At 40.7% G+C, this 27,681-nt stretch overlaps 1 protein-coding gene across 1 annotated transcript in view; it reads right to left on the bottom strand.

Moving 5' to 3' along the window:
- Positions 1-11,470, bottom strand: part of LOC140380623 (CUB and sushi domain-containing protein 1-like) — a 357,895-nt gene extending 346,425 nt beyond the window's left edge. The window contains exon 1 of the mRNA XM_072464482.1: positions 11,056-11,470. Within this exon, the coding sequence (XP_072320583.1) occupies positions 11,056-11,191 (136 nt within the window). The 5' untranslated portion in view covers positions 11,192-11,470. The remainder of the gene's footprint in view (positions 1-11,055) is intronic.
- Positions 11,471-27,681: the final 16,211 nt, after the last annotated feature.

The raw sequence follows: 27,681 nt of genomic DNA, 5'->3' as shown, positions 1-27,681 counted from the left end.
CAGTGGCACAGAGCACCTGGAGAACCAACATATATTAACACCAACTACAATCCTCTTCTTTCAATGCTCACGCTCTCCTTTACATTTAACTATGTCACTAAAATATAGGTTCAACACTGCTAGCTGCCATTACACATCATTAAAAATGTATAATATAAGAACGATACCATTGTAGCAGCAAAGGCCTTTGGCTACTGCATTAATCACATAAACACAAACACGCTCCGGCAAAAACAAAACACATAACATGCAAGCTGCTGAGTATGGAAAACATACTGACGGATATATAACCAACGGGAGATCATTATGGGCTACTTTGAACACTTCAAACTTTAAACACGTCTGGCATGGATTTACTTTAAAACAAAAATAACTCACACACAAATATTTCACCAAGCTTCAGCACATTCAGGTGGAATTCTGAGGAAAACAGGGAAACACAAGTTGTTTGGGCCAGTTGCTTTTCAGGCCAAAGAAAAAAATAGCGACACTGCATGTATGTGAGGAGTGACAGCGTATAGAGCTTATCATCAGGTACTATTAAACACAGGGCTAATAATGTCAACAGAATATGGCCAGTCTGAGGGTCATTATGGTAAAGCTACATATTTCTGTCTGTGCCTCACTGTTTGACTCTTTCCCTAAAATTACATTAATGGATGAAAGTAGCTTCAACTGCTGCTGCTGACTTGTGGCTTTGAAATGGAAATGTAGCTCATTGGCTCCATATGTAAAGTGAATTACATCTACACACATATACACACACACGTACACACATACAGTAGGTGTGCTGCAGAGGCTCACTCATACACACAATGCCCTTAAACCACAGAAGAAGAGAGAAGTGAAGAAACACTAATGTAACATTAGCAGAGACATTAGCCTCCCTAACGTTGGCCCACTAGCCAGCTATTAGCCCACAGCTTGTAAAGAATGTCATGCTAAGTGTAAGGCATGGCAGAAATAACAACATTACTTAGGTTGTACATTAACGCCATAGCCCCTTTAATTACTTAATAGCAATATATATGAGTTATGACTGCTTAATTAGCCAGAAGGTTCTTTCTAATATTTCTTCTGAAGTGCTTTTGAGCAAAATACACTGCACTTCTGCCTTCCAGACGACCCTCTCTCGTGACTTTCTAATCACCATATTATTTTTGCTAGTGTTTCTGGGTAAGCTCACCCAGGGGTATGACACCGTAAGTAGTCCTCTTACATTGAGGCCACCATAAAAACAAGCCTTTTTCATTTCAATAAAGCCCATGTGCTGACACAGCCGCTACAGCAGGTGCTGGACTGTGTTTCAACATATAGCTGTGAAACACTGTATATGTAACAACCGGCTAAATTTAAAACTAACCACTAAAATGATGCCACTTCTCAGTACAGACAATATGTAGTATAAATGCAACAAATACTATCTGAAAAGCAAGCACCTCCATACATTTAGGGCCCTTAAACAAAAAACCCCGATGCACTTTCATTCAGAAATGGCATCCTCGTCTTGCATGTTAAGCTGCAGAAACTTGTCTACTGACCTGAAAGGAAGCGTTTTTTTACACAGACATGCTATACATGTACGAGTGTGTCTTCCCATCAAACTGCATTTTACAAGCTTAAGACCAAACTCAAGGCAGTGGAAATTCAGCCATACTAAGATCCATATAAATGTGTAGATGTATGAAATTTGTCAAATTAAATTTGGATATTGGTTTTTATGGATGTTGAACAGATCTTCTCTGATAAACACCAGTCAAGTGCTTCATTTCATGCTTATTTTTAGCATAGACAGCTGAGTAATGTAGTGTTATGAAATAGTTCTCATCTCCAACTGCAGCGAGGCACATGAGGTCCAGGCCAACAGCAACAACCTGCTGGGACCATTCTCCAGTCCCTTCAAAGCTACACTATAAGGGTCAACATTTTAGTGTAACTATATAAGTAACTACGCTGTTACACTAATATTGGCTCACACACCATTTGGTATAATGGTTCATGATGCAATAATATCACAATAAGGTGATACATAACGTGATTGATATATTGCACAATGTCTATTCTTACAACAGTATTTATTTGCTAAACCACTGCATGCACAAAAAACTTACCATCAAATACAATTTGAATCATCAAAATATGTGAAACGTATGACATAAACAGTTTTCTTTCCTCTTTACAAGCAGAAACATTGTATCACTGTCCCAAAGGAAGAAACATTTCCTGAAATAAAAAAAAAATCACTTGACTTGGTTTAGTTTTATACAGTGTATTGTGGCACAACATAATATGAATTGCAATGAAATCACCCTTGCAAATATCAAATTGTAAATGACGAAAACAGATGAAAGGAAACTCGTTTTAATACACGTTGCACATTCAGCTGTGCCAGTGTATGCATCAAATGTGAAAATACCACATTTTCAGTGCAAATTACTAATTAATAAGGGCAACATCCATTTTGGAAAGAGTGTTGATGCAGACAGTGCACAGTGAAAATAATAAATGTGGTAGTTAATGTTTATACATTTGAAAAACATAAGCTCTGGAGAAGATAGCACTTAGTTAATGTAATATGCAATAAAACACCATTAGGTCAGTCATATTCTTTTATGGTGTCAGTAATGCTGTTTTCCTGATATATACATGCTCTTTCAGGTCTTTTATGTCAGCATCTAATTGTAGTATCTGATTAATGTACTCAAGTATTTACAACAAGCATGGAAATTTTCGAAGCCATACATTAATATCAGCAGACTTTAGTGGCCTGTCGGAGGCTGCCTTAGGTCCGACTGGTGAAATTCCCTTCTACATCTCACACATATAAATCCAGAGGAGACAGAGTTATGATGTCATTACTTAATGCTAGACATTACTAGCTGAGCAGCACAAGATGGAGAAGTCATTCTTGATTAATTGTGTCTGCTGGGGAATACATTTTCATTTTTTCTTCCACTTAGACTACCTCAGCTACTTGTCTATGCTTCTTCCTCCCCACTGTCCCCATCTTTCATCCAGCACTCTTAACTCACTTTATTCTTACCAATTCTTCGCACATAGTCTAGTTTGTCTGCATTTTATAACTTCACTGCTTTTTTCCTCCTGTCTCTATCTAGGCCAGCTCAAACTAAAATAATGTTACTTTTTTAACCATCATGAGCATAATTTGTATACAGTGTGTTCTTTGATAATTTCTCTTCCATTTATTAACTGTTTGTGATAAATCCATATTCGTTTTGTGAACAGTTAACAGTTGCAAAAAGGCTGAAGCCATTGCGAGCGCCTGCATTCTTGCGTAAAAGTACTACATGTGTGTAGTAAAGACTTTATTCTTGTTAGGCTCGAGCCATGGAATGGAATGTTCATTCCATGGAATGCTCGAGTCTATTGTTCTTCTCCTGTGGGGCGGCGCCGGGCCGTGTGGATCCACGCGGCAAGCTCCATTTTATTCGAGTTCGGGCCGAGCCGATCGCGTCTATGTCCCCATGTGTGACTTTCATCGATGTTCAGGGGGTCAAATTCATGAGTATGAACATGAAGATGTTGTTGTTGTTGTTGTTGTTGTTTTATGGCGGTTGGCATCCGAGTGTTGCATTACCGCCAGACTTTATTCCTCAGACTTTTCGTAGTCCTCAGACTCTGTCGTAGTCCGTAAAAGTACTCCTTCCATTGCTTTGGTGTTACAAAGCCCATGAGGTCATGATATGTCTTTGTGACTAGAATAGTTGTTGTTGTTGTTGTTGTTGTTGTTGTTGTTTTATGGCGGTTGGCATCCGAGTGTTGCATTACCGCCAGACTTTATTCCTCAGACAGAATAAGAATAACAGGAATAAGAAACCAGAATAAAGAATATTAGAATAAAGTCTAAAGAACAAAGAACAAAGTCTTTAGACTTTAATCTTTAAAGTCTCTTTAGCTCCAGTATTAGTTTGTTTAAGCTGAAGTTGAAACCTTTGTTGAGATCGAGCTACGGTGGTGGACGCTAGGCGGTTGAAGGTGACCCGGTCTGGGAGAGACGGGAGATGGCGGAGGAGAGCGGATCGGTGGTCGAAGACGTTCTGGACGGCGTGGAGGAGCAGCCTTTTCTGGCTGCACGTGCCCGGAAACGTAAAAAGTCCCTTAGCTCGTCCGAGGGTTCTGGGAATGAGCAGCAGGATGAGGCTGAAGCTATTGATATCCGGGGTGAGAGCAGAGTCAGTAAGGTGATCATAAAGCTTGCACAGGATAGTGCATCCTTTAAGGAGTGGAATTCAGTGGCATTGTCAAAGAGCCTAACTGTAGCTGTGGGAGTGATCAAGAGTGCGAGTGTCCTTAGAGATGGCTCGCTGCTGGTTGTGTGCAAGGACGCGGCTCAGCAACGGAAGGCGATTGGAACTAAACGTCTGGGTGGAAAGGACATTCTTGTGTCTGATGCTGAAAGAAACACGGTCAGAGGGGTTATCGTAGGTGTCCCTACGGCGACGTCTGTGGATGAAGTTAAGGAGAATTTGACTGGAGCTAAGGTGCTGGACGCTAGGCGGTTGAAGGTGACCCGGTCTGGGGTAAGATGTGACAGCTTGTCGGTAATGGTAACACTTGAAGGGAGGTGCCTGCCTAGTAAGGTGTTCATTGGGTTCATGTGCCATGACGTTAGGCCATATGTTCCACCGCCCCTGCGTTGCTTTAAGTGCCAGCGCTTTGGGCATATTGCAGCGGTCTGTAGAGGGAGGCAAAGATGTGGTAAATGTGCAGGAGATCACGAGTATGGGAAGTGTGACGTGGGAGCAAAACTGAAGTGCTGTAACTGTGGGGAAGAACATAGCTCTGCCTACGGGGGATGCAGGTTTAGCAAAAGAGCTGCTGAGGTGCATAAAATAAAGGTCTCTCAAGGTATATCCTATGCAGATGCAGTCAAGAAAGTTTCAAGTAATGAGTTTAGAGTAAATACAGAGAGAGGAGCCAGCGCTGCTCCCAGCCAGGGCGAAATGAGAAAGGCCAGCGTGGCTCCCAAGAAGTGTGAAGGTTTCAAGAGTGGAGGTCCCAAGTGTGCAGGTTCCAGAATTAATGAGAATACCCTGGTTGTGGATAGAGAGGATTTTGTACTCTTTATGGTGGATGTTGTAAACTGTGCTGCTCAGACTCAAAGCAGAACTGAAAGGATCAGGATCATTGCTAAAGCTGCAGGGAGATTCCTTGGAACAAAGGAGCTTGATTGGGCAGATTTAGAAAACAGGCTAAAGGCGCTAAATGGGAGTCGGAGTGATGGGGGTCTGCTTTTGGGGAGTCAGAGTGATCAGAGTGACGAGATGGGGGTGGGGGTGGTCTCCTGTCCTCGTCCAGTCTCGTAGACGCACGGCTACCAAGCGGCGACATCAGTGGAAATATTAAAGCCTATAGAATGAAGCCTAAAGAATAAAGCTGTACGATGTTGTTGTTGTTGTTGTTGTTGTTGTTTTATGGCGGTTGGCATCCGAGTGTTGCATTACCGCCAGACTTTATTCCTTAGACTTTGTCGTAGTCCTAAAAGTTCCTCTTCCAGTGCCCTGACTTCCAGTGCTTTGACAAAGCCCAAGAGGTCATGAGATGCCTTTGTTATTGTATCCTATAGATGTTGTTGTTGTTGTTGTTGTTGTTGTTGTTGTTGTTTTATGGCAGTTGGCATCCAATTGTTGCATTACCGCCAGACTTTATTCCTCAGACTTTCCGTAGTTGTTGTTGTTGTTGTTGTTGTTGTTGTTGTTGTTGTTTTATGGCGGTTGGCATCCGAGTGTTGCATTACCGCCAGACTTTATTCCTCAGACGTTTCGTAGTTGTTGTTGTTGTTGTTGTTGTTTTTGTTGTTGTTTTATGGCGGTTGGCATCCAAGTGTTGCATTACCGCCAGACTTTATTCCTCAGACTTTGTCGTAGTCCTCAGACTCTGTCGTAGTCCGTAAAAGTACTCCTTCCATTGCTTTGGTGTTACAAAGCCCATGAGGTCATGATATGTCTTTGTGACTAGAATAGTTGTTGTTGTTTCAGAGACCAACCGGCTTTATTCCAGGGAGACTCTTCTTCATCTTCCTCTCCTTCTTTGACGTTCGGTGCTTCCACCGTACAGCTTTATTCTTCAGGCTTCATTCTATAGGCTTTAATATGTCCACTGATGTCGCTGCTTGGTAGCCGTGCGTCTACGAGACTGGACGAGGACAGGAGACCACCCCCACCCCCATCTCTTGAAACCTTCACACTTCTTGGGAGCCACGCTGGCCTTTCTCATTTCGCCCTGGCTGGGAGCAGCGCTGGCTCCTCTCTCTGTATTTACTCTAAACTCATTACTTGAAACTTTCTTGACTGCATCTGCATAGGATATACCTTGAGAGACCTTTATTTTATGCACCTCAGCAGCTCTTTTGCTAAACCTGCATCCCCCGTAGGCAGAGCTATGTTCTTCCCCACAGTTACAGCACTTCAGTTTTGCTCCCACGTCACACTTCCCATACTCGTGATCTCCTGCACATTTACCACATCTTTGCCTCCCTCTACAGACCGCTGCAATATGCCCAAAGCGCTGGCACTTAAAGCAACGCAGGGGCGGTGGAACATATGGCCTAACGTCATGGCACATGAACCCAATGAACACCTTACTAGGCAGGCACCTCCCTTCAAGTGTTACCATTACCGACAAGCTGTCACATCTTACCCCAGACCGGGTCACCTTCAACCGCCTAGCGTCCAGCACCTTAGCTCCAGTCAAATTCTCCTTAACTTCATCCACAGACGTCGCCGTAGGGACACCTACGATAACCCCTCTGACCGTGTTTCTTTCAGCATCAGACACAAGAATGTCCTTTCCACCCAGACGTTTAGTTCCAATCGCCTTCCGTTGCTGAGCCGCGTCCTTGCACACAACCAGCAGCGAGCCATCTCTAAGGACACTCGCACTCTTGATCACTCCCACAGCTACAGTTAGGCTCTTTGACAATGCCACTGAATTCCACTCCTTAAAGGATGCACTATCCTGTGCAAGCTTTATGATCACCTTACTGACTCTGCTCTCACCCCGGATATCAATAGCTTCAGCCTCATCCTGCTGCTCATTCCCAGAACCCTCGGACGAGCTAAGGGACTTTTTACGTTTCCGGGCACGTGCAGCCAGAAAAGGCTGCTCCTCCACGCCGTCCAGAACGTCTTCGACCACCGATCCGCTCTCCTCCGCCATCTCCCGTCTCTCCCAGACCGGGTCACCTTCAACCGCCTAGCGTCCACCACCGTAGCTCGATCTCAACAAAGGTTTCAACTTCAGCTTAAACAAACTAATACTGGAGCTAAAGAGACTTTAAAGATTAAAGTCTAAAGACTTTGTTCTTTGTTCTTTAGACTTTATTCTAATATTCTTTATTCTGGTTTCTTATTCCTGTTATTCTTATTCTGTCTGAGGAATAAAGTCTGGCGGTAATGCAACACTCGGATGCCAACCGCCATAAAACAACAACAACAACAACAACAACAACAACAACTATTCTAGTCACAAAGACATATCATGACCTCATGGGCTTTGTAACACCAAAGCAATGGAAGGAGTACTTTTACGGACTACGACAGAGTCTGAGGACAAAGCACTGGAAGTCAAGGCACTGGAAGAAGAACTTTTAGGACTACGACAAAGTCTAAGGAATAAAGTCTGGCGGTAATGCAACACTCGGATGTCAACCGCCATAAAACAACAACAACAACAACAACAACAACAACAAGTTGTTTAATGTAGTTTAGTTAGTTATAGAGTTGGGGTGTGTTGAAGAATATGCCGAGGATGAGGAGGAAGAGGATGTTCTAATGTGCTTTGAACTCATGGGCTTTGAAACACAGAATAAAGTCTGAAGAATAAAGTTTGGCGGCAATGTAACACTTGGATACCAGCCGCCATAAAACAACAACAATAACGAGGAATAAAGTCTGGCGGTAATGCAACACTCGGATGCCAACCGCCATAAAACAACAACAACAACAACAACAATAACAACAACAACATGTAGTTTAGTTGTGTAAAGAAGTGTAATGTTCCTAATTTGTGGAAAAGGTACTGCATTTGTGTGAAAGTACTGCATGTGTGTAACACATGTGTGTCAGAGTACTACATGTGTTGTTGAACATTTTCAATATTTGTTGAAAAATATTCAGCCTTCCCGCGCGGCCACCTTCCCTTCCGTCAATGTTTTTGTTTTTTGCTGCGTTTTGCGGCATACCAATGACGCTCAGTACTTCACAGTTGATGATTGCGTAGTTTGCGATTCAAATAGTTGTTTGTCCTGACAAATTGTAAGATTGTGTTGAACGCAGACCTAAGCAGGGAAAAAGGGAGAGAGCCTCGGTGACTCGGCTGCACCCCCTCCCCCCTGTAGAGACGCTAATGCTTAGCATTAGCGTTAGCGATTTACTTTTGCAAATACTGAAAAATATTCTGGTATGTAAAAATGTCAAAAGCAATAGCCCCCCTAAGACGGTGAACGTGATCGTAAAGAGGTTTAGCTTGTTGAAATCGGTGTTAAGGAGTTGAAACGCGTCAAAAATCCTACAATCCTAAAATATAAGAAAATGGTGTCTGCTTTATGACATAAGCAGACACTCAATGATCCAATAATTTATAAGAATAAATATGGATTTTACACTACACCCCTCTCCATTGACCCAGGCTTGGAACTAGCTCAAAGACGGTAGTAATCTTGCTTCATTTAAACTAATTTAAGATAAAATAAGCCTTTATTAGTCCACACAGTGGGGAAATTTCAGTGTTACAACGCACAAGTAGGTACAGAAGTGAGAGAACAGATAACTTATAGACTTAAATAAAAATAAAAATAAAAAACACTCTTTAAAGAGGAGAGCTTAAAAGGAAAATAAGAAAATGGTAAGTAACACTCTTATTTACAGCAGTTGTATGGACAGGGAATATTGCACCAATATGATTGACATTATGTCAGAGTATTGCACATGAATAGTTGTATATTTATAATTGTTAGAGATTAAAAAAAATAAAATATATAAAAATATTGCTTGACTGAGTGCACCAAGACATATATAAAAATCATTGCCTTTATCTCAACATTTTTGGTTGCATTATTTGAGGGACATTTTGTAAGCTTGAACAGCGTCATTGTAATTAGCTCTGTGTTCGTCCACCGGAGCATCCAGGAGTGTGTGTGTGTGACTTTTCCCATATGTGACAGATTAGTATGCCGGGCAGGGGGACAGACAGCTACTTCCAATGTCTTGTTGTTTGGCATTGATTCAATGTCAGCTAATTGTCACTGGTGCATGAGGATGGTCTCTCTTGTCTTGAAGAATCGTGTTCCAAGTGTTAAAATGTAAAGGCCCTTACATGCACCAAACAAGAACATATTTAGGGTTTTAATCATTGCCTCCTTTGAAAGACCATTAAAAAGGATGTAGTGAGGGCCAGTGTGTGTCTGTGTGCACAAGTGATTAAAGCGTGGTTTTAAGGCCCTAAGGGTGGTCTGAAGTGAACTTCTCAGACATGTTATCCTCCACTGTTTGTGTTTGTTTAGAGTTGGACGTGCCAGAAATAGCTGGCATACTGTTTGTGCAGAATGCATTCAACAATACATCGATTTAAAGGCACCAAACTGTGGCTGACAAAATTATCTTGACAGTTGGATGCAAGGGCATCTTTGAGCAACAACAACCAGTTAGATTAAAATTATGTTTATGCCTACTCAAATAAGAAACCAGTTTGGCAATGCAGGTAGAAATACACAGGGAGCTTTTCAAACAGCAAGACAATTCTAACCATTTCTACCTGACACACTCTGCATACAAAAAGCACATTCAACATTCACCCACAAAACATCCCCTTTCTCACTGGGCACAGAATTTGCACTTCAGTTCATGTCTGAAGATCCCTGACATTTTAAAGTGACATTTTCAAGAAAATCAATAATTAGCTATACAGTAGAATACAAATTACAAGAATAATGTGGAAAAGAAAGTCTATTTAGTCAAAATGTATAGTTGTTAATGAGCTAGGCATGGAAACAGAAAAAAGTGTTGCAGATATATTATAAATGCTGCTAAAACCAGTGACCCAATGTGACGTAGGATCCGATGATACCCACAGGATTATACGGAGACTATATATACGTATATAAATATATATACATACATACACACACACACACATACATATATATTTACAGAATAAATATAGTTACTTCTAAACAATTATGAAAATAACACAATCATAAAATATAATTTGTATTACCAATTATTTTTCAGTTTGTTTCGGAGGGGCCAAAATTAGACTATGGGGGACCACCATAGTCTGCTTTATTAATAGGGAACACTGAGGATCTGACAGATTTGGTGTTGGGGGCTGGGGTTGTGGGCACACAGAGCGGCTATTGATAAACAGAAAAAAAAACACAAAATGAGGAGAGCGCTAACATGTTCATCCTCTGTGCCTCCATCTCCCCATCAGACTCCCCATGCCAGCTTCGTCACCACTGCAAACAGGCTGCTGACACGCTGCATCAGTGCCCTGTCATACCATCACATCCACTCACACGAATCATCTCCAGAGGAAACTTGGCTCTAGTAAGGTACAATAGAATGTTTATGTATTTCAAATGCTATTCACCATCAAGTCCAAGTTACACAGGAGAAACTCTTGGGAAGTATTTGATTAAAACTTTTTAGACAACTATGTATTGTATTTCCTTGAATAAATTGTTTTATTCAGAGAAAAGCCAACTCTGTTCAACCGAAACGGATGATAAACTCTTTCTGGTGGTGAATGGGCTCAATGGGATATAAATAGACCAGAGTGTTTGATGTACCAAGTCCTAAACAGAGTATGCCTCCGCTATTCACAAGCTGTACCCATTTCAAAGTTGGGCACAATTCATAATTTTTAGACGTGATCCATCGTCTCCCAAAGCCATCCTGATGTGTGCTCTGTGTGCCAACATCTCTCGTGCTAAAACACAGGGAAGTCGGCTATGAGGGCAACTGTTCTCTGCATCACACACTCAAACTACTGTGATGTAGCACTCCTAATCCATTGAGAGTGGTCTGAACTCACCGTTTGTTGGCGACAGAGCCCCGAGGAGCAGCCCCAGCAGCAGCAGCGGGAGAAGCGGCAAGTCGTGTCTCAGCCTTGCCTTCACGCGCAGTCCTCTCCTGGCCGGCATCTCGCCGAGCACTCCCAAATCCCTCATTTTTCTAGTTCAATAAATCCAAAGCTGGCTTAATTAAAAAGCCTTCTTCTTTTCTGCCTGGTTGAGGGGGGAAGCTTGGAGGGGGGGGTGCAGGAGGTTGGCGGCCCCCCTCCTCCTTTCTTTCTGCTGCGTTTTCCTACGAACAGCAGAACAAGCGAGGAATCAATCACGAATATCCCAGATGCACTTGTCCATGTTAATGCGCGGACGGGACGAGCGGTGGCCGGTGTGAGCCGTCATAGCCAGAGACAGAGGAGGAGGTGGAAGAGAGAAAGAGACTGAGCAAAAGCAACGCTCAAATGAGATGTGGGGGTGCAGGTCCGCGCAGTTCGGCGAGCTGGCGAAGACTGAGCGTGCAACACCGGCGGAGAGGAGGAGAGCAAGGAGAGAGAGAGACGGTACAATACAAGGTGAGCGATTGAGAGGAGAGGATGATACAGAAAGATTCCAGCAAGGAAGTAACTTACAAGGCTCAATTACAATGCACGCCAAATCTACATCCAATCTACAACAACTAATTAATAATTATGACTTAAATAAATAGAAGTGGGCAATATAACAGAATTTAGATTATATTGTAAGTGTCGTTTTGAATAAAACACATTATCAGTATATTAAAAAAGTTAAAAGAGCTCAAAAAAATACATCAAATAGGACTATAAGGAGATATTTCTGCACTTCTGCGATTGATCACATTAGTCTAATGATTAAACCTCAACTAATACGTTAAAGACACGTTTTAAAAAAATGTCTTGATTGACATAATATTGTCTGATTATCGTTATCAAGATACACCAACAAATATCAAGATATTCACTCCTACTATTGAATCATGGCAATATCTCTCCATGTCAAAATGACACAAACCCCTTAAAAGACCTCTGCCTGTAAACAGTGACATATTTATAAAACAGTACCGCCTTGTGAGTAAAGATAAATCTGAAGAACTTTCTAAAACAGAGTAGGTCGTGATTAAAAAAGCAGGTGGAGCATCCTGGACTTCTAGAAGAGTGCTGCGTGTGCCGCCCTAAACTCAACCACAAGCCAGTTATTGATCTCAGGGCAGTCGTGGTGTGAGCAGATCACTCTAACAAGATTACAGTACAACCAACAGCACAGAAACGTAACCCACCGAGCCCCAACCAATGGTCCACTGCACCTCTGACAATTAGACAAACTACATTAGTGCGTCCATGTAGAAAATGATATTTTAAATAGTGCACATCACCATCAGGCCAATTTCAGATTATGGTTTAGAAACTCACAAATCACATTTCATGAATATCGAAAACAAGCATTAAGGGGATTTACTCATTATAGTCCAGTTAAACATAATTATCCAAAATATATTATTAATGTGTACTTTCATTAAATAACCAATGAGTCCAGTAGTTCCCTCTAGTGGTGCAAGTGTTTAGAAGTATAAACAGAATGATAAAAACTGTTACTGAAATGGTTTTGTAAAATGAAATAAAAAAAAAAACAATGTTCAGGTTTTGAAGTGCACAAACTGCAATTGTACCAACCAGTTACAAAAATACAAAAAGGTTGAATGCATACTTGGATCCATGTTAAATGTTCAGGTGAACGTACAGGTATATAATTACCTGGTGTGTGTACTGGGTGGTTATGTGCATGTGATGTGGTCTGAGGAAAGTGTGTGTCAGTGTAGAGCTCAAAAATGCGTGTTTGTGTGGGTTGAGTCATTTCACAGCATTTTAGTGAGTCATCCATCGAGCAGTAGCTGAAATTCTGCTACTTAAGGCATTTTACATACATTTATTAAAAATACACTGAAGAGAAGACACTCCATATCCAGCCTGTTCTCTGCGTATTTTTGCACTGAAGCACAAGGGGTCAGAGTTTGAGGGAAACAGACCAATAGATATCCCTCCAAATACAGGTCCCCTACTGAGCCACCGCTCAGGCAGCCAAACATGAGTGTTCTGATCCATGCAGTAGTGTAGTAAGGCTGCCATCTAGTGGTCATGTGTATACTCAACTGGGGCGGAAGCTGGAGAGATGGTGCCTACTTTTGGAAGCATTTGATTTAGAAGCGTTTGTACACTTACAAGCTGAACTACACACAATCATTATAGTTTATTAATACATTATCAAGTCATGGTTCTATAATACACAATCTGTGTAGAAATAATAAGAATTAGAATAGGAATACAAGATATATCCATGCAATCCAAACTAAGACATAATGATTGCACCAGCTCAGACACCGAGACTAAGGAGAATTGTGGCCCACAGGCAAAGCACAGGATCTAAGTAGCTAAAAGTAGAGGAAAACAACTGCCGGCTCCAGAAACTTTGAATGCAAACATCTGGCTCAGTGCTTCATTGTTCCCTATGACTGCGTCTTGTTCTTTAGAACCAATTAACCTGGTCCACTGCGGCCTTAAATGCCTTTGAAGGCACCTGCCGACTCTAACTTTGAATTAGTGTTTCTCAGTTGTGACGTGTAAGGCTTTATTCGTTATTCTTCAATCTGTTAATGTAACATTACAGTTTCAGTCTCCAAAACAGAGTTTATTATCTAGGACTGCATTCATTGCTGGTCAATCAGTTCATCTGATACGTCAAATGTTCCATAATAGGAACTAATAACGTGTTTTTATTGGCCAAAATACCTTGAAAAACATGCATGTTACCAGCATGCCACTATTCATATACATGAGATACAAGTTTAATACCATAATGTGTCTAGGCAAAGCATCTTCATCCAGAGATAATCAAGTGGCAGACCCTACACCACCAAGTACTATAATGCACCTTTGTGCAATGTAGTCTTTGTTGACAACTGGAGCGCGTTCTGGGGAAAGCCTGGGATCATACGCAGGGATGGAATCCGTCTGACCTTAGAGGGTACATCCAGGGCCGGCCCAAGCCTTCAGGGGGCCCTAAGCGAAAACATTTTTGGGGGCCCCTCACCATGTCATCAGAATCAGTTTTATTGCCATTGTCAGTAAACAATTCACATATGGGAACTTTCTTCAACGCAAACAAAGCTCACCAAAAATCCAAGGCATCTGTTTGCCTGTTTGCCAACGCCTCACAAGCTCAAATATTGCTAACTTAAATCCCACAATGCAACTTGGTATTCCGCTGACATCACCTCTACTCCCTGTACAAATAACACACATCCCAGATATGTTTTTGGGCGTATTTGTGGGCGTTAAGGGTCGACAGCCACATTAGCACATTAGTTTAAACTAATGAATAGGGGGTCTGGGGGCTCTCCCCCAGAAATTTTCAGACCTTTTTTGGGTCTTCTGGTGCATTTTAATGTGGTCCAGCCGGCTAAAGTAAGAGTAAAATGTTGAGGTTGTAATGCTATAAAATGATGATGTGATGAAACTGTGCCAGGAGAAAATGACTAAAGCCAGTTATTAATACATTAGTGTACTTAATTACTAAATCCAATATTGGCTATGAAAAATAATTATGGTCAAATTGATTCATTTTAACTGAAAATGTAAAAGTAATAGTTATCCTTACTAATTTATCTTTTACAGCTCCCAACTGTTCCTTCTTGCCAAAGTGACAAAACAAGTTATATTAAATTAAACAAATGGCATAAGCGTTGCTTGATTAACAATTAACACTGATAAAACAGTGCAAACATGTTATTCCCAGAGAATGAACAGAACGAGAAGTGAAGGTCCAAACCTAGCTATAGTGAAGAGACTGCGTTTCTGCAACTTTGCCACTTTTGAAAAAAAAATATAGTATTATTCTATAACAGACATAATTATAATATGTCTGGTTATTTTTCACTATCAATTTATAACAAATAGTCTAATGATGATTTTTAAATAAATTGAAATGTTTTATTGCTCTATTAAAAGTTAATTTAATAAACAACAATATAAATGTTTGTTCTGATCTGAACATCACACACTGGACTCCTGCATGAAACAATGCTGCGATGTGATTGGCTGATGGACCTTACGTGCATAAACCTTTACATTCCTCTCATTGCACTTTAAGAAGTCAAAGTAAAACAGACATCACGAGTCACGATTGATCTCACACATGGTGATGTGAGAGAGAGGGACGTAAACTCAAACCCGCTCATCTCTGACTGAGGCTGCACAGGGGCCCGGGACAGGGGCCCGGGACAGGGGCCGCACACTGTTCACTCCAAAGTCTCACGTCAGAGGTTCTGGACGAGACGGCGCTCGTCCGGACCGGATCTCCGCCTCTTAGTGACCCGGGGCATAGACGCCACCTCACCGGCCTCACCTGCAGCTAACACTACGGGGCTGGTGTAAATGTGAAGCTTATTATCTTTCATTCACACACATATTGTGCGCGGGGCAGAGCTCTCGTCGCCTCCAGCCTGAGCGAACTAACGTGACAGAATCGTGTTGTTTCAAACAGCAGCATTAACCGTCTCTTTGTAAGAGAAGTTCAATACCTGGAGAGTGTTGTTGAGTTTGCAGTTTCTTTACATCGTCAAGAAGTTTCTTCTTTCGTTTTTCGGCACCGGGAGATATATTCCTCTGGACATGAGGACCACGTTCTGTTGGGTTTATGTTTTGCTCTTGTTCTGCTCGCGCACAATGAAGTTGACCAATCAGCGCAGGTTTGGTGTCTTGGTTGCCAGATTGTCATTACAAATAAATGCAGTTTGTGCGTTATGTTACCGCTGTGTGCGCTGCCGCGCCAGCAGCGCTACTACACTAGTGGCGCACGCTGCGCTTGCACTTCTCATAAGACGGGTTGCCAGATTGGGGGCCCTACTAACGCCTCGGGGCCCTACGCGGCTGCTTACTTTGCTTATAGGCTGGGCCGGCCCTGGGTACATCCCTTTTAGTTCAGAATTTGACCGATAGCCTTATTTGTTTTAAGTGACCACACAGAGATGAGTCCTACCGCAGTGTAAGACTGCAGCTCTGTCACTGAACTCTTGCCTACTCTATCACAAATTATGTGTTCAGATTCAAGGCAAATAGAGACTATGTGTGTCCAAAAAGTCAAATCTCAGAAAAGCTATTTTAGGTGTCAGACCAAATTACTTATAAACAAATAAATGAGCATGTAAAATGTAGACTGCTAAAAGTTAGGTAATCCAATACTCCAAATAACTTAATGATTAAATCAATTATGACATAGATCTTCCAGCTCTAACTGAAACTTGGCTTCAAGAAGATGAATATGTAAAACTAAATGAGTCCACCCCACCCACCCATTTTAACTTTCAGACCGCCAGGAGCACAGGCCGAGATGGTGGTGTGGCAGTGATCTCACACTCAAGTCTAATCTTGAGTCTTAAAATGAACAATACATTTCACTCATTTGAAAGGCTCACGTTATCAATCACTTGTCCAAATTGGAGAAACCAAAAAGGAGTCTTATTCATTGTTATCTATCAACCTTCTGGTCCCTATAACAGAGTTCTCAGACTTTAAATCAAACTTAGTGTTAGACTGGGATGAAATAGAGATAGTTTTCAATATCCATGTGAATGTTAGTGGCTATCTCAGTAATGGCTTCAGCGCTGTATTAAACGGCATTGTTTCGACCAGAATGTAAATAAACCGATCCACAGTTACAAGCACACTCTGGATCTTGTTCTAACATAACCTAATTACCTTTCAGTTTATTCTTAAAGATTATCCAGCCCCACAGAAAAAAATAAAAATGAAAAGGAAAAATCTATCTCAAAGTTTAAAGAAATAATAAAGCCAATATTCAGTGACATGTGATCCCAGTGTAAGTGATCAATATGTCAACTTGACCATGAATTCTCTGAAGTCTGCTCTTGATGTTGCAGCTCTGTTAAAACAGTAGGTAATTGGGCCAAAACGTAACCCCCCATAGTACAACGAAGAACAGCGTTCACATAAACAAAGAGTTAGAAAATTAGAAAGACCATTTTGTCGCTATCACACGGAATAATCCCAAAAAGCATGGACAATCTGCCTATTGACTTAATAAGAAGGCCCAAACCAGATACTATTCAAATTTGATAGTGGTTAACAGAAATAAGACTAGATTTATTTTCAGCACTGTAGCCAGCCAGTAACATACTGTCACAGTGCAGTAGAGCCCTCAATCTCAGCTACTCTCAGCTCTGATGATTTTCTTCTATGTATAAAAACAAATCAAAACAATTAGAGATAAACTAAATGAAATTACTCCCACTATTAGCTATGAGCAAGCCCAAGATGTAAAACTAGTGTCCCATTAAATCCATCAGTAACACTAGAAAGGTTCACTGCTGTTGATCAAGCAGAGATAACTTCAGCCATTATGTCCTCTAAAACCTCAACTTGTGTCCTAGACCCAATTCCACTCCTCAAAGACATTCTCCCCCTAAACATAGATCATATTCTTAATATAATAAATATCTCATTAGAAAGTGGTTATGTTTTATCCATCCATCCATTTTCTTCCGCTTATCCGGGGCTGGGTCGCAGGTGTAGTAGACTCATTTTGACCGCTTGAATCCACAATCTTGTCCTTTTGGTCATTACCCAAAGCTCATGTCCATAAGTGAGGGAAGGAACGTAGCATGACTGCACACGTTGCACCAATCCGACTGTCAATCTCACCCTCCATCCTTATCTCACTCGAGAACAAGACCCCAAGATACTTGAACTCCTCCACTTGGGGCAAATAATCCCCACCCACCTGGAGAGGGCAAGCCGGTTGAGAACCATGGCCTTGCATTTGGAGGTGCTGAGCTTCATCCCAGCTGCTTTGCACTCGACTGCAAACTGTCTTGAGGAAGCCATCAGGACAACATCAACATCTGAGATTAGATCCTGTGGTCCCCAAACCGGACACCCTCCGACCCCTGACTGTGTCTAGAAATTCTGTCCATAAAACAATTAACAGAACCGAAGACAAAGGGCAGCCGTTTGTTAAGTCCCGAATCCACCAAACCACTATTGAAAAAGCCTAATCTTGACCTGTTGGTGAACTATAAACCAATTTAAACATTTCCCTGTGTCTTACACCCTAACCCCTAACCCAAGTGTTGTAATTAAACAACTTTGTTGCACACCTACAGGACAATAACTTATTTGAAGTTTTCCAGTCAGGGTTCAGAGCCCACCACAGCGCTGAAACTGCACTAGTTAAAGTCACAAAGGATTTGTTATTTGCTGCTGACAATGGACTGGTCTCAATCCTCGTTCTGTTGGACCTCAGTGCAGCGTTTGACACCATCGACCACAACATTCTACTGCAGAGGTTAGAATGAGATGTAGGTGTCAGCGCTCATCTGGTTTAAATCATTTTTATCTAATATGTACCAGTTTGTTCAGGTAAACCAGAGCTCCTCACCTTCTTCTCCTATGGTGTGCCGCAGGGTTCAGTACTCAATTCAGCCCAATTCTGTTCAATCTTTATATGCTGCCATCAGGTAACATCAGAAAGCATGGCATTAACTTCCACTGCTATGCAGATGACACACAAGATCAACTAGACAGTTTGTCAGACAGAGTGTATTTGTGTGAAGGATATAAAAAAACTGTATTACTATTACACATCTGCTTCTTAACCTTGAAAATCATTGTACTAGACCCTAAACATCTGTGAGACTTTATCTGAGCAGATAGTCACACTGGACAATGTCAGTGTAGCTTTCAGTTCTATTGTAAGAAATCTTGGAGTCGCATATAAATCATGCCTGTAAAAAAGCCTTTTTCCATCTGTGTAATATAGCTAAAATCAGAAGAATCTAGCCTAAAAGCGATGCTGAAAAACAAACTCGCAGCTCCATAAAAAGCTTTCAACTGGTTCAAAACGCAGCAGCAAGATTACTAACAGGAACTAAAATAAGAGAGCACATTTCACCGGTGCTCGAGTCTCTTCACTGGCTCCCTGTTTAGTTTAGGATCAAATTTAAAATCCTCCTCCTGACTTACAAAGCCATGAATGACAAGGCCCGGTCTTACCTCAAAGATGCTATAGGACCTTATAATCCAAACAGAGCTCTTCGCTCTCAAAATGCTGGCCTTCTGGTGGTCCCAAGAGTCTCTAAAAGCACAGTAGTAAGAACAATTTAGCTACCAAGCTCCTGTGTTATGGAATCATCCCCTGTCCATGCTAAAGAGGCCGACAGTCTCTTCATTTAGGACCAGGCTTAAAACGTTCCTCTTTGAAATAGTTTATGGTGGACTTCCGGGATGATGGCTGCTTAGTTCAGACCTGTCTGTCTGGCTGTGGTAGTGTCCGTGAGGACAATCTGTCTTTATTATGAGTTCACCTGATATTTTCTGTATGGGAGCAGACATATAATGAGCCTTGACACTTATTTCAGGAACATGTCAAAGAAAAACAAGAAGAATTTCTTGCACACCCAAGCGCAGGCTCCATCTCATGTGCCACATCTGCACCAGGCCCCAGGTCAAGCTTGGGTGCAACTTCAACTATTTTATTTCACTTGTAGTCCGTTCATTACTGTTCACATTTTTTTCTCCTTCTTCCATTCCCCTCAGGGAGTGGTTCTGTTTGAGGCACACACCAGATCCGGATGCTCCTCAACTGCCTGAAGAAACGGTCTCTACTCTGGTGAACAGCCATTCATCAGCCAAAATGGTTCTTCATCTGCCCATCAGAGGGAGTCGGATTTCTCCTTCACTGTGGAACTCCTCGAGGCTTCTACTTTATCCTAAAGAGATTTCAAAGAGGTTTTGTAGTTTTTTTGTAGAGTGTCTAAAGACCGGGGATGCTGAGACAATTACTCATTTCTTATGAACATTGTTTAATCTGTTACTTCAAAATAATATTACTCAAGTAGAAGTACAAAGTAGTAGAACAGGAAATTGCTGGAAAAGTTTTCAAAAGTAGTAGTAACCAAACAAAACAAAACATTAACACATGAAGTAATTAACTAAATCTGGCATTCAAAGGTCATACCACAAAACTGAACCAGCCAGTGACAATAAGGGCCAATGCTTAGGGTGATTATGGATCAAGACCAGGATGCGCCATCTGCTCCTTAAATCAGCAAACAACACAAAATCAAAGAGTCTGGAAACAGTTTGGAATCTAAAATGAATCCTGACTGAAACAAAATAAAACATGAAGTCAGGAGTCCTCACAAAAGTTTAAGGCTTTAGTATTTCTGTCCAGAGTCCAGTGGGAGGCTCCAGCGTTTTGGTGAGTTTTGGATGCATTTTTTGTTATATCTTACTTTGTATATGGTAATATGGGCACAAACAATTATTTAACCATTAGTGTAGTCTATCCAGCCTCCACACAAAAGTTACATGATTCCCCTTTAAAGTTATACCTGGTGTTCACATGCTGCTGATCACTTCTGTCAAATCCTGTCAGCGTTTTTCAGTGTTTCTCAGCTCCTGCCTCCCTGGACAGAAAACCTAAACCCTGAAACGGTTGTCAGGACAACGGGCCATATGTTTTATGTTGCTTCTATAATAATTCAACAGAAATGTGGATGGAAATTCACTAGTTCATCAGGTGTTTGTGCTCGTAACTCCGTGAACAAGAGGTGGATTGACCCACAATAAAGACTGGCTGGATGCTTATGCAATGCAGAATTCCTTTATATTAGCCCAAACTGTTCATGTTCAGGCGCATTCAGATGTGCGTACAGCACGGCACACTTATGAGTCCGGGTCAGAGTCGTCTTAGAATCTTCTTTGGACACCTAATGTTTTAATTGTGTCTGAGAAACGAATGAAAAAGTAAAAGCATTTCAATAATTATGTTGTTTTTTTTTAAATGTCAACCCTCCCCTCAAATCATTTACTGAATACAACCCAGACTACACTAATGACCCTTGTTACTGTTGAGCGGCAAATGACCATTGCTCTTATGTGTGACCAACTTAATGAATTCAATCTTCTGAATGATGAAGTTGGATAGAAAAGTTTTAGAGAAAAATTTAATTGAAATTACTTTTTTTGTTACTTAAAGGCGGTATGGACGATTTTTGAATAAAACCAAACTAAACCTTACAAAAGCAGCTTGCCCCGTGAATCCAGGAATGACACAAAAGAAAAGAATAGCTTGTGATTGGATTGTTAAGTATACGAGAGGTCGAAATAAAATCATGGAAATGTTTATACGTTTTTTAAAGTTTTCAAACGAGCAATAACTAGAAGATCTATCTACTGAAATATACCTTTTGTCCGATACAAGATATAAGAAGCTATTAAGACATTTTTTTTTTTGAAGTTGGAAAATTGGGTTGTGTAGCGAGTCAACATGTAAGGACGAGGTGGGCTAGAGGTTTACTGTAAAAAGGATCCGTAAGGGGGCGGAAATGGTGATGACGACGAGTGATGAGATGTGCTTAAGAGAGAAATGATATGTGCAACGAGGGTAGAGGAGCTTTTTTGGTGATGATCCAGGTTTAAGCATGGAGGAGGAGAGCAGAGAAGGCACTCAACAGAAGAGCCCACTGGAGGCAAGAACGAGGTGTGTGCCAGGGAAGGAGGGGGAGGCTACACACAACGTATTATTGACTGAAGGCTTTTGGAGTTAATTGCATATTCCCTGTGATTGCTCCGTGAATTGCTCCGGTGAATGAAAATAACTCTCCATTTGCCAAAGCTGGAGGGAGGAGGAAAAAAGATGAGGGGAAAAAGACAGGAAGGGAAAAATGCATTAGAAAAATGCTCGACACAATATCATCAAAGCAACATTATTCATTGATTGTTTATAGTGTTTGCTATGGATCATTTGAGTGAAGTCTTGAAGCTAGGTTATCTGAAAGGAACGGAGATGCAGTAAACAGGAACAAACATCTAGAGGCCGTCAAGGTTAAGACCATTGGTCAAATTCATGATATTTTAAAATTTGGTGTACCATATTTTTCGGATTATAAATCGCACTTACTTTCTTTATAGTTTTAGCCGGGGCGCGACTTATATGTGATATCATTCGTTATTTTCACACTGACAACCGCAAGAGGGCGCTCTAGGCTCTGAGCGACACAGCAGAAGAATCTGCACTACCTCTACCTCCAGAGTTTGCAGAGTTGTTCAGAAGTGACACAGAGGAAGAAGAATTCAATGGCTTTAGAGAGTTGGGGTAATACTGATGCTTTGGTAAACTTTATGCTATCGTTATCTGTATAACTGTTAATATGTTACGTTTACATACCAGACACTTATAACAGTTAGTTACAGTTTGTTGTCAATGCGTCATGTAGCTGAAGGTGTTACGTTAGCATACATACACCAATTCATCATGTTACCAAATCTTTTAGATGAAAGATCTGTTCTTGGTCTTGGATTTTATCAAATAAATTTCCCCAAAAAATGCGACTTATACTCCAATGCGACTTATATGTTTTTTTCTTCTCTATCATGCATTTTTTGGCTGGTGCGACTTATACTCTGGAGCGATTTATAATCCAGAAAATACAATAATGGTTTCAGATGAGGAGCTTATATACCTCTATGGGAGATTTATTGTTTTTGAAATAATCATCCATACAGACCTTACACATATGTTGTCATATGTGTTTATGAATGCCGACACTGACAGAGAGAACATTCAATTTAATGCCACTTTCTGTTTCATATAAATAGACCCAGTTCAGAGATATTTACAAACACAAAATATCTGCATTTTGACTGATTTGATGTCTAATTAGTAGAGGGCCCACTACTTCTCCCTCTTGACCCTGGATGGTGATGGGTTCCACTGGTGTCGTTCTGAATTCAATGACTAGTTCCTTGGTTAATGTAATCAATCAATTGATCCTTTAAACCATCAAACTTTATTTGCATAGTTCTTTATAACAGCAGCGACTGAAACAAATGTAACCCAGGTTATTTTATCCTAAGTGCAAAATGTGCAGGCCTTGCAGGACCTGTGTAAAGCATTCCCTTGTAATAGGGCATGTGGGAACTGGCCAGGTTCATGTTCCATACATACAAACATCCATCCTGTGGTCAAGAGAAACTCTCGATGGCGGGCTGCCCAAGGCCCTGAGCCAAGAACATCTGAACAGGTAGTGGTAATGTATACCTTACACAGCCACAAAAAGACAGGGTCACACATGTTCTCTCTACTCGCTCAGACAATATACACTCTAATTTTGTGGATACAACTATACACTGGAACTGAACCTTGAAAAAAGCTGTATATCGTCTATGGACTATCTATTTACTTCAAACCTGTAAATACTGTTGTGTATTGTATATTGTAAATATCCCTTTGTTGTCAATCCCTCGATACACTTCACATCCTGCACCATATTACTGTCTCTATTACTGAATAATTTCTGTCAATAGTCCATAACCCAAATTATATCTTATAGTGTGAAACTCATACTACACAAACGCTCCTTTAGTGCATTAAAAGATGGTTGGTTGGAATTATCATGCTTCATTGTTACAAATTATTTTCTTTTTCTTTTTCATTTTCTTTTTTTTTTTGTTAGTACCGGTACTCATTAGTGCTTTGAAAAAAGCTTTAGCACAAGAGTAAGATTGAAACATTATATTATAAAAGGTTACTGGTTCAGACAGCAGTTGCTGCTGCTCTCTTTTTCCAAAGCTTTGTCAAACAGCACAGGTTCACAGAAATAGTGCATTAGAGGCATATGTGTCGAGGATCAATTTCAATTCTGCAGTTGAGGAACAAATCAGCTCAGCTCTTTCATCTGCTTTGGATTTGTCTCTGCCCACCTTTGTCTATTGATCCTGTCATTCTCTCATCATCCCTCACACTCCTCTTAACATCCTTCAGTCTTACATTTTTGTTGTCGTATGTTTTGGTTATGAATGAATGTTTTGGTTATAGTCCAACATTTCTCATCACTTCCCTCATTTCTGTGCATTAGAGCTGCACCTACTGACCCAACTCTAGATCCACACACACCTCATTAAATGAAGTTAATTTTCAATCCATGAAAAGCTATTGACCCTGTGCAGAGGTTGTGCACATTGTCAATTTGTATTGAGCAGTGCATTTCTGTATGGCTGTCTGCCTCTCACTTTGATCAGCTGTCCGCCTGTCCTGCATCAATCTACCTGGCTCTCCATCTAATTCCTGCTCGTGGGAAAGGAGTTTATTCACCTAAGCGTGGTAATCCAAAAGTGTTATTGCTTTTTGCATATTTGTAATGATAGGCTGTCACCGCCAGGATGTTTGTGCTCTCCAAATCTCCTAAAATGTCTTTTCCAACTTAAGGTGGAAAAGATTGTGGCTAAAAGAATATACAACTTCCTACACAAACTAAAAAAGTTCCCATATGTAATAGCACATATTATAAATGTATTTTATTGGTTTGTTCCATCATCTAAAAGCATTATTACACCTATAAATTGTTTGTGCCAATGCTTGATACCAAACGACTCTGAGCATGTAATGAATCATTATATACACTGAAATCAATTATTTAGCTTTTATCCTCTACACATAAGTTAGAAAACCTGCAATATAGACTTGTATAGACTTGTGTCTTTATTTTCACAAGACAAGAATGCTTCAAATTCTTTTTTGGGAGATTTGTTTTTTTATAGCAAGGGGAAAAACACCAACAAGTCTGACAAAATATATGTTTTAAAGTTCAGACACACAAACCTACAGTATTTTACTTGTTCTACTAAAGCTTATTATTTGTCCCTCTTGTGAAAACTATTTCCAATCTTCCAGAAGATAGATGAGGAATTACCAAATGAGTAATTCTTTCTTTCCTGACAATTGTATAGTGTGTCCTATGTATAGTATATAGTTGTATAGTGTGCCCACAACAATGTACAATCTTCAGATCCTCTTAAAACAAGCAATATTAATGTGTAGTATCTGGTTTGCATTTGCTATTTCTTCCATTAAGAGGGAAGTCTGAACCTCAACTGGAAAGATAGAGCCAAAATGGGATCAGCAAATTAAAAAGTACAATGGAGCTTGGGATCAATACGCCATCATAGTGATCAATAAGAGACATGAATCCTTTTCTAACCTCAGTCCCTTCACTATCATGCGCCGATCACATTTGAATTTAACACAGAGCAACACTAGACGGAACAGCAAATGGAAAATATCTAACAATGCATAGCAGAGCATCAAATATCTTTTTGTATGGCTGTAATCTTTAAGTCTTTTAATCGATGAATTGTTTGATGGTGATTTAGCTGAGGCAAATTTGAATTAGTTGGCTAATAGTTTTAGTTTAGATTATGGGGATTTACTGGTATATGGAACCACAGCAAATATGAAAAGATATTGAGTGAGTTAGCTGAAGATTTTGGGGGGAATCATGAGTTAAAGCTAACTTATATACCGTATATCTAATATATAAATACAATGTTTACTGGTACATTTCTGTATAAATAACTCTAACCCTAACCCTACCTCTTTGTTGCACTAGCGGAGATTTCTCCTCTCTATTTTTTCCATTTCTTTTTGTAGAATTCCAGTATCTATATCTCATAATAGATCTATTATTATCTCATAGTAGATCACTCCCGTAAGGTTCACAGGCGTGTTTCTTCAAATCAACTTTCATCATGCAAAATGTAAAGTTAACAAAGTCAAAGTAAATCTTACAAAATCTTCTCATTTGCGTGGAATATATTGTGGTACCGGTAAAAGATACCAAATAATACATGTATATCTAAGTAATGCGGTAGAAAATAAATAATTTCTGTCACCCAAACATCAATCAATCTAAAGTGTACCTAAATTATACCTTTTAATCATGAGGCCGATCTCAGCATTTCACAAAAAGACGTCTAGAACAGTAATTCCATGCAGCGCTGTGAGACGTGGTTAAGGCTTGAGTAAACAAGAAACTAGTACCAGTTTATTGTCAGCTTTTTCTGTATCTTTCACTTCTCCACTAATCTGGGTTTAAGACATAAAGTAGTGTAATGGGAGAAAATGGGTCATGTCATGTCATTCTGATGTTGTTTTAGGCCATGACATGTCACGGAATTAATATCTGTGTTGTTCTCCTGTGTGCAGATGGGATAAGAATATTATGTATTTATTTATTTGTCTATGGGAGTTTTTATTTATTTATAGGAGATCTTCTACTGAAAGTGTTTTTCAGTTTCAGACTTCCTATAAGTGATCTGTTCTTCTGTATCTGCCTCTGTATCTTCCTGCGTTGCACCAATGAAATTTCCCCACGTGGGACAATAAAGGAATATCTTAGCTTATCTTAATATGGGGTCCTGATTATACTGAATATCTACTGTCCGGCGCCTCTTAATCATCAATTAATGTGTCCGGACCTGATTCGGTGTGGAAATGGTCTTTGATTAAACCTCTGAAGAGAGAGCTGGAACCATCACCGACGTGATAGTCTGGTCTATCTATTTTTTTTCGGCATTGTGATTATTAGGCCCGAGCCCCAGCAGGGCGGAGGGCCTATTGCTCCCGCAACGCTGCCGAAGGCAGCGTTGCAACTGTCTGACTGTTTGGTGCCCCGTCGCCCCTGGCAAGTACAGTGAACTAGCCCATGCCGCAGGCATGGGCCATGCTTGTATCTGCTCAAATCAATGGAAGTCTATGGGGAGTGGGCGGGGCATCCCGACGGAATGGGGAGTGACGAGCGCGTAAGCGCTCGTAATGATGATTCCACCCCATGGCGGCATGGGGAAGGCTTAGAGCTTTCAAACGATGTATAATTTGTTGTTATAGTGGAAACGGCTATATTGTTTTTGCTAAAAATATTATTATTTTTATTTTTCTTGTTCTTCTGCTTTTTGAGCTCTAATTTGACCCCCTGAACATGCTCAAAAACTCACCAAACTTTGCCCAAAATTCAGAATCGGCGAAAAATTTGATTTTTTCTGGGCCATTTTTTTTTTCGTTAAAAAATGGCGCGACAGCGCCACCGACAAAAGTCAAAATACATTGCGCCTATGGGAGACGCCCCGAGGTCAACTTTGTCGTAAAGCTACGAAATTCGGGACACGCATTCCTCTCGTGAGGACAAAAAAAAAATATTATTGTGGCCACGCCCCCAGACTTACCCTATGGCCGCCATCTTCCTTTGAAAATGAAAACAAGCTGAGTTAGCCATTTTGTTTACGTCAAACTTTGACGAACTCCTCCTAGGGCGTTTTGCCCACCGACTTCAAAATCGGCGTACGTCCTCTGGACAAGTGGGACATCTAAAGTTATCCAATTTTTTGAGATACCTTTTACGGTCTGTGTGCGGCGCAGCCGCAAAGTTGGACAACTTATTTTGGAATATTGCAGATCTAAAAATTGTTCCCATTTGATCAAAACCAGTCCGATTAGGACCAAATTTGAATCAGTTGTTAAACTTTCTAGTTTGGACCAGTTTAGGCTGACAAAATTGAAATGGGCGCGATAGCGCCCCCTACAGAGTGACCTTTAAATTAACATTGAAGGTCAAAAATTAGTTTTACCAAAATTGTCTAAACTTTACCCAAAATTCTACTTTGCCGTCCCAATCACAAAAGCCAATCACAAAAATGCCAAATTTTTTACGGCGTAGTCGTAGCGATGACAGAAACCTCCCATGTTATCCCTATGGGAAAACCACAAAATCTCTCAAATTACCACAT

This window comes from Eucyclogobius newberryi, unplaced genomic scaffold (genome assembly GCF_026437365.1).
Source record: "Eucyclogobius newberryi isolate DKJ021-1_F unplaced genomic scaffold, fEucNew1.0.hap1 SCAF_5, whole genome shotgun sequence".
NCBI lineage: Eukaryota > Metazoa > Chordata > Actinopteri > Gobiiformes > Gobiidae > Eucyclogobius > Eucyclogobius newberryi.
Note: the sequence above shows the minus strand (reverse complement) of the source record. Positions and strands in the feature narration are given on the sequence as shown.